This window comes from Ambystoma mexicanum, chromosome 2q, assembly GCF_040938575.1.
Source record: "Ambystoma mexicanum isolate Mex_15411 chromosome 2q, UKY_AmexF1_1, whole genome shotgun sequence".
Taxonomy (NCBI): Eukaryota; Metazoa; Chordata; class Amphibia; order Caudata; family Ambystomatidae; genus Ambystoma; species Ambystoma mexicanum.
In genome coordinates, this window is record NC_090924.1 from 1,121,201,533 (window position 1) to 1,121,215,343 (window position 13,811).

Below are 13,811 nucleotides of genomic sequence, written 5' to 3' on the forward strand. Positions count from 1 at the left end.
TACTCTGAGGGTTTTTGCATGGGGGACACTGGGGTTGTGTTCCCATCAATGCAGGGGCAGGATCAAGGTGTTTGAGGTGGTGTGAGGAGCCCACAATGAGGAGTTCCATTTTGTCATCCTTCAAGCAGAGGTTGTGAGTTGTCATCCATGCCTATATGATTCTGTAGATGTGGTTGATGTTGAAAGAGTCTGTTTCATGGTTGCTTGTGAGTTGGAGGAGGACCTGTGTGTCATCAGCAAAGTTGGCGTAAGGAATGCCAAGGCTGTCCAGGTTGTCAAAAAGGGGTTTGGTGTACATCTTGTGTATAGGGTGGGCGAGAGGCAGGAACCTTGAGGGACACCATAGGGGACTGGTATGGGGTCGGCTGCTTCCGTTCCCACAAATACCACAGAGGATCATCCTAAAAGGAAGTATTTGATCCAGTTAGCCACTTTGGGGGAGAGGATGAAGGAGGCTGTCAGGTAGTGGTATACGATTGGTATACGATTGTGTGGCCAATGAGATTGAAAGGCTGTCAACAGAGTTCTAGAAGGAGCAGGATGGCGAGTTCTCTGGCATCCGCGATGAGGTCGAGTTGAATTTTTAAGTCAAGAAGGATGGATACTGGGCAGGTTCTGGGTCTGATGCCTGATTAGCTGGTGCCCATGAGAGTTAGGGACTCTAGGTGGGAATGGAGCTGAGAGTAAGCGGTCCGGTCCAGTATTTTTAGGAAGAAGGACACAGTCGTGATAGGGAGGTAGTTAGTGGGAAGTCTGTGGTTGAGGGACGGTTCCTTCAGGAGTGGTGTGACTCAGGTTTCTTTGACAGAGCTGGGTACCTTATTGAATTTGTCGGAGGCATTAATGGAACTGGCAATGGTGGGAGTTAATGGTTCAGTACACATTTTGATATGGTGAGCTGGGCAGATGTTGCTGGGCTCATGCACACCATTAAAGGTTGCATGCTTGGGATTGGTCACTGCAGGTGGTCATGGCACCTCCAGATGTGAACCCTTGCTCCACTCCCAGGACTTCGGCACTTCCACAGCTTTCCCACCTGTGTAATAAATTTGTTATCGTCTCCCGTGGCACCTCACAGCACAAATCTCATGAATTTATGGTGGGGCAGACCGCCTTTGCTCTCTGATCTTCCTGATCGATTGGTCATTTTACAGTTTTATGGCCAGGGGTCTTGGGCTGGTCAGTGTACTCAGATGTTTGTGTCCAGGACTTGGGGGTTTTGGGCCGCTATAACTTATAGATCTGGAAGGCGATGGTCTACAGCCCTCACCCCCTTCCTCATGGAATAACTTCTTCAAAGACCCAATCTGGCCCTCTCTTGGCCTTGCAAGCCACATTCCTTCTGGGTTGCATGCTCTACTGACTGATAAGACACAATAAAGAACTGTGTGTGCGTGTTCTAGAAATTAACCTTCTGCGGAGCAACCAGGGCTGGGAGCAAAGAACGAACTCACACCCTTCTAAACCTCAGGGCGGGAATAATAATACTGACATAGTTCGAACACTAGGGCTCAATTTCAAGATGGCGTATACCTTCTAAAATGAAGTCTCATTACCCATGTGATACTAACACCAGGATTCAGTACGTTTCCACCATAATCCAACTCTTATGGTTGACCTCCCCTGCCCATCCGTGTAAAGCAGTGCTTTTGCAAAGCAGGTGAATGCCGTTTGAAAGTGAAATACAATTACAGCCTGTGCTTGCACAGAAATTGGATTGATTATATGGGGATAGGGGTTTTGCTATAAAATATGCATGATATTGATTCCCAAAAATACTTGGTTTCTGTTGAAATAAAATAAAAACTCTGAAACCAGCAGAACAGGTTTTGGCTCAAGCATTTAATTCAATGATGCCCTGCCTCCCATGGGAAAAGAATTACATCCACAAGTGAACCAGCCCACATGGGCACATGAAAGGCCCAAGAGTGTGGGAGTTCACAGCCTCGCCGGACTGGCTGACATTTCCACAGAAAGGAACGAAGGACCCAAGAGGAACTAGTATTTCAGCAAAGAGGTGTGATTTCCTTCAACACCCATTCCCAGCACCCACTCTATGGCTTCAAAGGGTGTCATAAAAACCCTTTGTGCAGACTGACCCAGGAGGAAGACAATTTGGTTGTGGGGGTTGCAGGACCACCCACACAGTCAGCCCATTGACCTTAAAGAACCGTTGTATATTAAGACATGTTTCCTAGCACCCTCAATAAGCAATAATTCAATATTATGCCAGTATTTTGTGGGATTTTTGGACCAGCACAATGAGACCCACTGCAGGTGTCTGGCATTTGGTGAAATGGAATGGTAGGAAAAATGCATTTAGGGGTGAATTATAAATGGCACAGACATGAAACTTGCTGAAAATATGCCAAATACTAGTTGGCATGTGTGTATCTATTTGCAAAATTTTAAATAATATGCTTTTCTTGAAAATGACCAAATTGTGCCAAAGGGCGATGCAACCTTACACAGAGTTGGTGATCGGACTGTCCGATTCCTTGTGACATATGGAATCTGCATATCTGCTTTTTATGATGGTGACTAGTACAGATTTGAGGTTTTGCTCCATAACTTATTTTGTCAAGAAATAGGCTTTGTGAGACAAAGGAAGTCATCAATGCACACACATAAAATGATGTAATTTCCCCTGAACCAATGAACTCGGGTGGAGGAGGGAACACCAGTAGCCTGGCCTATCCCAGCGGAGGGGTAATTCCAGAGTACTTACCCTAGATTGTAAAAGTCTATGATGTCACTTTGGCAGGAGACAGAGAAACACAAGAGATTCAAAGACTCAAAAAGCAGATCCAGAGGCAGCTGATTTCATCCAGGAAGAACCATCCATCCAGATTCAGGCATACGCAATAATCCACGGAGAAAGGAGGAAAGGCAGCTGATCCCCTCTAGGAGAGCCCAATGACCAGACCTTGCCCAGATGCCCACAGTCACCAGACCTTGCCTAGCTGTCTTGCATCCTATACAGGAGAGCCCAGCAGTCCCAGTGACAAGATCTCTTGACCCCTCTGTACCAGTGACCAGATCCGTGGTCCTGCTGTCCAGAGACCTTGTTGGCTGTCCAAATTCCCAAACTCAAGCTTATCTTGTAAGTATGAAATCACCCAGTACCCAAAAACTGCATATCCCGCTCTTTTATCCTTGCATCCTCTTCAAATCCTATTAAAATCCCATCCAAAATCCCAAATTGTCAGTATCATCTTTTCACCTTTCCTTAGATGAATCTGTGTTAGTCCATATCTGTTAGCATATTCCTTTTATAATTGTTTCAGTTATCTGTGTAAGTCCTTAGTACCATTTTGAAATACATTCATTTATTCCCTTATAAGGAGGCACGCAGTGCAAGCTGGTTAAAATTCGAAATTAACCCCTTGCGTGCAGTGTCTTCCTTTAATAATATAGTCATTAAAATATAGCCTCAGTAGAACCAGTCATTGTACAACAAAAGCCGATTTGCACTTTTCCCAGAGAAAAAAACAAACATCACCACATTAAGAATATTACCTTTCCCTCAGAATCCTGTCTGATATGTGCCTTTATTTCTTAGCCATGCGATTTTGACAGCTAAGCACCTTTTCTTAGTTGCTTGTCATTTTATAGCCTGTGTAAAATAAGAGTTCCAATTCTGTTGCGTGTGTTTTCTTCTGCATTGTTTTCCTCTCAAAATCGATTTCTTACCTGTGTCCACATTGCCTTGGTGCACTGTACAGTAGTCTGTAAGCTTTCTTGTCTCTTAAGTGCAGCCACACAAATTTCTGTCCCAGCTATCATACCGCAATTGTAAACTGATGCACAAGTAACAAGTAAAATCCAAGTATACCATTTTGCTCCTTTTGAAGATTTTCATTTTCATTTCTGGCCTCATTTAGCCAGCAGGTGTTTGGGGAAAGTGTTGCAGGGGGGTTGCTTAACCTCTGTGCTATCTGTTATTTTGAAGAAAGTTGATTTTGTTTCCGTTTCGATTAAAGGTTTATGTATGTTATTTTAGGGGTGTGAAGTAACTGTATTGTGGGATTTTTGCATGTATACTGCCACACAGTGGTGGCTGCTGCCCTAATTTTAATTTGCTTGATTTTATTAGAATTCTAAAAATTAATAAATATTTCATTCTTACACACCGGCCTGGTTCATAGTCCATTGTGACAAAGGGTATTTGTTAAGGTGGGTGTGAGACGGGTTGGGTGCCTTCTCAAAGTAGAATCCGAGAATCAATAAAGATAAAGATTGTTTTTATTAGCACCACATTCATTGTCAGTGGAAAGAGTCTCTGGCTGGAGAGTGCGTGTTCTAAAACCATTACATAATGCAAGACACAGTTAGGAAATATTTGCATACGTGTGAATACATATACTTGAGCGTATCATCTACAAATAAGTACACTTCCACAAAATGAAAGCATATATTCACACACACACATGAAGCTGCCTGGCCCCCCATTACCGCTCCCATATAAAGGCACGTGCGCTTTTCACCCTTTTGAAGTCAACAAAATACAAAACTGTTGATGGTGCCAATATGGTTTTTAACAGGTATTTAATGCAACAAACAGATGTAAAGACATGCATGGTGCTTATGCATCAAGTAGCTGCAGGCACACTTTGTTAAAACAGTTGGATTTCATAAGGAGCTGGATTAGCTGGTTCATAGCTGCATAAACCAATACCTTTCACCACAAAGCTGCTCAGGAGCACAAAGCTAGACTCAAAGAAATCCCAGGGGTGTGCTTTGGAAAGGGAGGGAGAGGTAAATGGTGGGAATGGCCACATGACTAGAATGGCTAGAACTGTCATGGACAATCAAAGGGTAGATAAATAACCAAACAAAACCCACAGTGTATGTGTGCCTCCTCACATCTCCTATCTCTTTTATCTTTACGTCACATAGCAATAGGTTCAGCGATTTCACTGCGTAATAGTGCAAACTAAAAATGGGTTAAAGACAATCAAAGGCCTATTCCTTCTCTTACACACAGCGCTATTGAAAGGGCAGCGCTCACTGCTTCCTTAGTTACCTTCGGGGGAAACAGCAATGTCTTATCATTACCTTAAGGCAACACTTAAGACAACAGGAATGGTGCGCTTCCTCTATGTTTGCCCACCTCTTGAGCATGGTCGAATTGAAGAGCTTTGCCTCTTTCTGCATTATCTTGATTCCACTACTTTAGTCCCCGGTGTCAAACAATCCATCACTTTACTCATTCGCTCAATGGATCTCCCCGTAGCACACAATCAACCATCTCCACCGCAGACTCGCTTACATTAACAGTAGAATAATCAATCGCTCTCTCCCGCTGCTTTCCAGGGAGAGAATTACAGATATCACCCGAGGCAGTGTTTGCTTTTTAGATTGAAATAGTTCCATTTGGATGAGTCGATCTGCTTTCGGGAAGCACAGGACGGGCATCATCTGCTCTTCATCCTTCCAATCCACCCGTGCACAAATCCACTCCACGTTCTCACTTTGGCACCTGACTGCCGCCATACGCCTCACTCATGGGAATGGACACGGCGCCCCATTGGAATAACAAACAGGAACGATGCTCCCCACACCCCTCCTCTTCACCCTGCCACTCACAGCTAATATATCCCAAACACGCGTTCTTTACCGAGGGAAGCAGAGCGACCACCCTCAAGAACATAGTGATGCACCTCTACGGCGTGCAGCCTGTTCGCCTCCCAAACCCTACAAGAATCCGAGAACTGGCGGAGACAACACGCCCCTTTTCTGTGAACGTGGATACATATTTTTCGAAAGGTAAGAGCCTGGCTGCATCCACCTTCTTCCCACTCCACGTCGCATTTTCCGCGTCACCTTTCACTACCAGAAGCATTTCACCTTGAGGGTTGTATTGGTAAAACTCACACAGACAAAGTTACATAGAGGGCTGGCAGTTTAAGAGCGCGGAGCTCTATAGGAACGGCGGGACAACATGTTAGCGTGTGTGCTGCCAATCGTGCCTAGCTCTGCAGGTGCGACACACTAAATCGCCCTTTGGGGGTAATGCATAGGGAACTCACTGCTGTTCTCCGTGTGGCGCCATCACGCTGATATCAATCGTGACCAAAAACAATTCATAACAAGTTGCTACACTTTCCAAAGCGCTCCTCTGCGTGGTTCCGGAACGCTGCTTTCCAATTAGACAAAACCACTGGGGCTTCTGTCCCTCCCGGCCAGTGTTGTGTAGTGCTGAGTTGCACTTACTGGCCCCAGACTGCGTGGTCTGCCTCTTGGGATTGCATCAGGAGTCAGGACCCTGGACAGCGCAAGCACCACCCACGCCGGCGGGAGTGCAACCATTTTACTGTTTCCCAGAGTGGAGCTGCTGTTTACGCTTTGTGCTGCTTCTTGGCTTCCAAGTATCCGAGGCTTGCTTTCCATTGGGAATGGGTCTGCCTGCACCCTGATGCAGGGTGGGAGAGACCTTCGGAGAACCTGCGGGGAAGGCTCGAGGGATACGGACTGCCGTTGACACATAAAGGAAAGTTTGCTGCCGAGGAGACCGGAAGAAAGAGACACAATACAAAAGGCAAATATTGGGCTTTTTGGACTGATCTGGAAGGAATGATGACCGTTGGAGGATGTGCACCAGCAGCCAGATCATCGGCGGTCTCCTGGCGCTCTCTGTGCTGGAGATAGGACTGGGGGTGTCCAGCGTGGTAGTGGGGGCTGTCACCTTCATCAAGGTGCGGGCGGAGCAGAAGCCGCAGCTGGGAGACTCCTCTCCGGTATGGAGCGGGCTGTGTGTACGTTCGCTATTTCATTATCTTTAACTCTTTCTTTATAGTGAGCCATTCTGTAAACCTAAACCCCCTCTAATGCAGCCCCTTCCGGCCCGCAACTGCATGTGTTCGGCATGCACGCCCCCCACCCCTGCTCATGTGTATGCAGTCTTTATTCACAATTGTCCCCTTTCGTGTTTTATTTTATATGATCTCCCTTCTGGGGCCCATGCTAGAGTGTATTAAAATCACCTCTATAGGGTCCAGAATCTCACTCTGATGCTTTACTGAATACCATGATGGTATTGATCTATATCTCTACCTCTCTCTCTCTCTCTCTCTCTCTCTCACACTCTCTCTCTCTCTCTCTGTCACGCACTCTCTCTCTCTCTCTCTCTCTCTCTCTCTCTTACACACACTCTCTCTCACACACACTCTCTCACACTCTCTCCCTCTCCCTCTCTCTTACACACACACACTTTCTCTCTCACACTCTCTCTCTCCCTCTCTCTCTCACACACACTCTCTCTCTCCCACTCTCTCTCTCACACACACACACTCTCGCACTCTCTCTCTCTCACACACACACTCTCTCCCTCCATCTCTCTCTCACACACACTTTCTCTCTCCCACTCTCTCTCTCACACATACAGTCTCTCTCTCTCTCTCTCACACACACACACTCTCTCTCTCTCTCACACACACTTTCTCTCACACATGCTCTCTCTCACACACACACACACACACACACACACACACACACACACATACACGTTTTACCTACCTTGTGGGGACTATGTGTGGATACCTGCCTTGTGGGGACTAACCTTTCCCAATGTTTTAGAAATGGGCTAATAGCAGAACTATGTTCATAAAAAATTCATAATACAGTATCCAACTTCATATTTGCAAAAATGCTTATTTTTACTCGTATGTCCGGTACCATCTTTGCGGGGACTTGGACGTTTGTTACCATCCTTGTGGGGACTTACTTTATTATTCTTATTTAGGATGGATTGCACCATGAGCAAATGGAAAAATGCTTACTTTATAGTACTCAATATACATTATACAATGTTATTTGGACATGTGAGTACTTGCCTGCATTATAGCTATCACAACAGACGCATTTTGGGGGTTTGACATTTCCCACAAGATGTTTAATTTGCATACAAAACTTAAAAAGGCACTTAGTTTCTGGCATTAAACACTATTATAAACACTCAAAATGTTCCAGAAAAGATAACTGCGACACAGGCGATGACTTGATTGACCCAGGCTGACACACAGTGGCCAAAAAGGAATAAATATTTCAAATTCAGATTTCATTCTTTCACAGGAATCATCTTCCCTTCTAACTCATATCTGCTCTTTAGAAATGGTGTAATGGAAATGATGTTGCTTTCTTCTTTTCGAATGTGTATAATTAGAGTTAAGTTAACTTTCCTATAGGCATCATGTTTGATTATGGAAAAGTTATATTTTCCACAGATCTCATGTGCGATAATCATGAAACGGACCCCACAGAGACAGTGGGCCTCATTCCGAGTATGGAAGTAGCCAGGCCGCTTTCAGAGGCATGGCTACCTCCATACGGGTACCAGGTCTGGGTTCCTTGAATGGGGAAATACCGGGCCATTCCGACCTTGGAGGGCCTGGTATTTCCATATTCAAGGAACCCGGACCGATACATCCCCATTTCTATTTCAGCCCCCATAGGGCTCAATAGGAATGTGGAGGATGCGATCAACGGGCCTGTTAATGACGGGCCCGTTGTTAGCATCCTGGTCTGCTCACGGGACCCGCAAGAAGACCTCGTAATGAGGCGGTAGAGGGTTGACGGGGCCGGCAGCTCTACCGGCGCTGTTAACCTCTACCGCCAGGGTCGTGATGAGGCCCAGTGTGTACTTGCAATCACGTTGAGGTCCCCACAGAGATGGTGTGTGATTACAATGATGGTAAAATCCCCATAGAGATGGTGTGTTATTAGGACTATACTCAAGCCCCCACAGAGACAGTGGGCCTCATTACAGGTCTGGTGGTAACCCTGCCGGTGATACCAGCAGGTTGCCGCTGGACCCGTAAAGAATTACCAGCGCCTGACTTCACGGTAACACCAGGGTATTACAACCCTGGCGGCTGCAAAGTCAGGCGCCGGTAATCCTGTTAATCCCCATTCCCATGGATGGGAGTGCGGACCACGGAAGCAACGGCACCATTAATTACGGTGCCGGTACTTCCGTGACGGTTTGCCTACCATGACCGCTGTGTCAGGCAGGGTTTGCCCTGTCGGGCACATCGGCTCCGGCAGGCAAACTAGTAGTATGCTGCTCCGGAAACAACAGTGCCCATTGTTTCTGGACCTGCATGCTTATAATGAGGCCCAGTGTGTAATTATGGTGCTTTTAAGTGCTTGCGCATTAGCAGCTATATAAATCTAAATATAATACAATTAATACAAATAGAAAATATGGTCCCCACAGATATGGCAAGTGATTATGATGAAACTAAAGCCCCCACTGAGATGGTGTGTGATTACAATGATGATAAGGTCCCCATAGAGATGGTGTGTGATTAGGACTATACTCAAGTCCCCACAGAGACAGTGTGTAATTATGATGCTGTTAAGCGCGTTTGGGCATTAGCCACTATATAAATCTAAATATAATACAAAAAATAAAAATAGGAAATATGGTCCCCACAGATATGGCAAGTGATTCTGATAACACTAAAGTCCCCACAGAGATGGTGTGTGATTACAATGATGATAAGGTCCCCATAGAGATGGTGTCTGATTAGGGCTATACTCAAGTCCCCACAGAGACAGTGTGTAATTATGATGATGTTAAGCACTCAGGCATTAGCCACTATAGAAATCTAGATAAAACACTAAACATTTACAAATACAAAATAAGATCCCCACAGATATGGTAAGAGATTATGATAACACTTATGTCCCCACAGAGATGGTGTGTGATTACAATGATGATGAGGTCCCCATAGAGATGGTGTCTGATTAGGAGTATGCTCAAGTCCCCACAGAGACAGTGTGTAATTATGATGATGTTAAGCACTCAGGCATTAGCCACTATAGAAATCTAGATAAAACACTAAACATTTACAAATACAAAATAAGATCCCCACAGATATGGTAAGAGATTATGATAACACTTATGTCCCCACAGAGATGGTGTGTGATTACAATGATGATGAGGTCCCCATAGAGATGGTGTCTGATTAGGAGTATGCTCAAGTCCCCACAGAGACAGTGTGTAATTATGATGATGTTAAGCACTTAGGCATTAGCCACTATAGAAATCACACACACACACACACACACACACACTATCTCTCTCACAAGCACACACACTCTCTCTCACACACACTCTCTCACATACTCTCACTCTCTCCCTCTCTCTCTCTCTCTCACACACACACACTCTTGACAAAGCACACCAGGGGAAGTGTTCATTTCTCCTGTCACACATAGCTCTTCGTAGCATACATTTTTGCTGACCTTTCCTTACTTGCCAGTGAATATGACAGTGAAGACGGGTGCTATCACACTGCAAAGTGATGTTACAGCAGGATGATCCCACACACACATTTGGCAACGCACACACGAGAAGTGTTCATTTCTACGGTCACATACTGCCTCAGTAACAAAACATCGGTGCAGACCTTTGCTTACTTGGCAGTGACTGATGACAGAGCACAGACGTTTTCTCACACCCCTCAGTTATGTACATCAAATGCTATCACACACACACTTGGCAAAGGACGCCGTGAGAAGTGTTCCTTCATACTGTCACTTGCGGTGTCAGTAACACACATTGGTGCTGACCATTCTTTACTTGCCATTGTCTGATGACAGAGAAAAGGAGTCATCTCACACTCCTGAGTGATGTACATCAGATGCTACCACACACACACTTGGCAAAGCACGCAATGAGAAGTGATCATGCCTACTGCCACGCACAGCTGCAGGTGACCTATATTGGTGCTGACCTTTCTTCCCTTGCCCGTGGCCAAGCAAGGGTTTCCCGCCGCTATTATAACATGTCGTTGAATTAAACCGGGGGCATGGTTTTACTATAAGAGACATTAAAAACAACATAATGCGTGCCTAATTAATGTAACGTGCACGTGTTGAATTTGCTAGAACTACTGAAAAAAGAAAATATGGCATGCCGAGCGCTTCCATTTAAGAATATCAGTACATCTTTTGCAAAATGCAGCCCAAATAAAAGATAGTATGCACCGTGTCAATAGTATGGTTACATATCTTACTAAACTACAGAAAGTATGTACAATGTGTTTTATCAACTGCTGCATATTGATTCAAAGCAGTATTTTCCCCATGCTCCTTAATGCATGTCATTTTTGAGGATTATGCCTTTACAAGTGCTTTTTATACAGAGGTCTTTAACTTTAAATCATCGACTTATGGCTATTTGTGTATCAAGGCCCTGTACAAAAACTGTTGATGTCGCAAATGAGACTTCCGATAAAAAATAAGGGTGGGTGGTGGCGTAACAGGCATTTATCAATTACATGATATGATACTTTATTTATATAGCGCCTATACACAAGTGTTTCAAAGTGCTTCAAGGCTGGCGGAGCAAGGGTAAAATACAATAACAGTCTTCGGCTGGGGCTTCCCTTGGGAACAGCCTCCCTGCCACTGTAAAACTTGAGGAAAACCATCTCCGGTTTCGGAAGCATCTCAAGACCATCCTCTTTTCTTCTACCTTCGCTCCCCCTATCCCTTGCTGATCTGTTTTCACTTGGCACCGTGCACCTGGCCACCCTCTGTCCTCCAGGCCCAGGTACCAGCTCACCCTGCCACCCTCCCGCACTGCCTCTTGGCCACCCCTTGCACTGGGGTCTGTATCTGTACCCATAGAGCCCGCCCCCCCTTTTTTCTTTCTGCACTTGTCAGACCAACTCTGTCTGCTGCCTTAAAACTAGCACTTGCCAATTGCTGGCTGCACTACCACTGTTTGTTGCCTTTATTATTTATTTATCTATTATTAATCTGTTTCTCCTTTGTTTCGTACTTTCTACTTCTCCCCTTCCATGCACTTTTCCCCTCCCCCTCTCCCAAGCACCCAAGCACTTTTGCATTCTCAATGTCACTGGACGTAGTAAGATTGTTGTTTTGTTCTCCCATGTTCCCCTCCCTTGCCTTGTCGTGCTCTGAACCTCTTGTGTACGAGCGCAATAGAAATAAAATATCAATAACATTCTTACAAGGCCTTAAGCCATTAAGAATTTGTAAATTAACTATTGTACTAGGCCAGATGACATTTTTGATAGTGCGAGCATTGACAATAAATGAGGTAAGGAAGGGGCGTGAGGGGTGAGGGACAAGCAATAGCGATCGTGCTAGGCCTGACAATATTTCTGATTGTGTAAGAGCATTGACTATGGTGAAGGGAGTGGGGGGAGAAGAGGAGGTACAAGCAGGGAGAGGTAGAGAAAGACTGAGAATCCATGTGAGTATGGTGAATACCGGCAATGCTGACGAAATTCAAGCAACCAGGAGCAAACATACAAATGGAATTTTTTAACACAACCTTTACAAAATATATTACATATATATGAAATGTTATAAAACTTTAAAAAAACATTACATCAGTCTTTTATATAGACAATCTCAAAATTATATAAAAGTGAATTTCATACATATAAAAACACTTGGGGCCTAATTCATGGAACGTTTTCCTATGGGATTGTGCCATTATAAACACTTCCATGAATCAGGCTCTTGGACAATCTGGATTACAATGCATTCAAAGAAAAAAATCATGCAATTTGTTGGTTGAGGAATACAATATAAAGTGCACATTATGACAAAACCGACGTATTCATTACAATCCATAGGATGGCCTTACCTGCAAAGAACATCATTTTTATGTTTTATATATTTCCTTTTTATATCTCAGCCTTCATACCTTCCGAATTCCACTTCAGTTACTTTTAATAATCGTACTAATGCAAATATCAAGGGTTTATGTTTGGCAAGCATCATCTTGTTCCATAGGAATTCTAGTGCATCCTCAAATTCAATGTTAACAAATCTCATAAATAGGATTGTTCTAGCAGCCTTAAAATTAGTGCATTGCAACACTATGGCCTCATCACGAGTTTGGCGGTAACCCTTAAATCCGGCGGTCGCGCTATTACCGCCAGATTTAAGGGTCCGCCAAATCAGGGCTTGGGCGAATTTCTCCCCAGCTCTGAGCTGGGGGGAAATCCGCTGAAAATTTGCGCTATTACAACCGGCGGTAAATCCGCCGGTGGTAAGAGCGCAAAAATTCCCCATTGAGCCCAATGGGGAATGGGGCATTCCCGAATGGGCTCAGTGGGGAATGGGGAATTCCATTACCGGCAAACCTGTGATCCGGCTCTAATAGCGCTGGGGGTTTGGCGGTAGGGCTAATACCACCTGCGGTAATACTGCTGGCGTTACCGCCCAACTCGTGATGAGGCCCTATGTGCTTTAATGTTTCCTTAGGTTCTTCGCACCCCGGGAAACGATAATTAAGCTCTCTTTCATTCCCAATTAATGTGCCACAGTGTCTGGTCATTTCTCTAGTATAAAATTGATGAAATTTAAAAGGTATATAGTAAGTGCGAGCAAAATTACACAGAAACATAACTACATAGGTATCACGTAAATCTTTTTTCTGCATAAACTTTGCATATTCAGTGTACATAGTATATCTTGTGACTTCTTCCGATGTGCAAATCCAATCTCTTTCAAAGAGTTTTTTTTTTTACATATGCGGGTCTAAAGCATAGGTCATAAATTGTAACCTCCAATTCATTTAAGATACCCTGCATCCTCCTCTGATACTGCTTAATAGAACCTGTACAATTACCCAGTAATATCGTATGATAATCTTGAAATAAGGAATTCCTGGGAGGATCGAGCATTTTAGCATAATTGATTAAAGCACGCCATTCCCCTTGACACGACAATGACACTAGGCCAAACTCATGTCTAATTATACAGTTTGGGATGGCTATGACGAGGTGCAATACTGATTTTACTAAACGCCCTTGCAGTAT

General features: G+C 44.5%; 1 protein-coding gene across 3 annotated transcripts in view; it reads left to right on the forward strand.

Annotated features, from left to right (window-relative positions):
- Window positions 1-5,375: 5,375 nt before the first annotated feature.
- Window positions 5,376-13,811, forward strand: part of TMEM196 (transmembrane protein 196) — a 463,985-nt gene continuing 455,549 nt past the window's right edge. Inside the window, exon 1 of one of the 3 annotated variants that reach the window (XM_069648478.1) lies at window positions 5,376-6,740. In XM_069648478.1, the coding sequence (XP_069504579.1) occupies window positions 6,594-6,740 (147 nt within the window). In that variant the 5' untranslated portion in view covers window positions 5,376-6,593. Of the gene's footprint in view, window positions 6,759-13,811 lie in introns of all 3 variants that reach the window. The other 2 variants (XM_069648477.1, XM_069648479.1) reach the window with 2 other exon arrangements.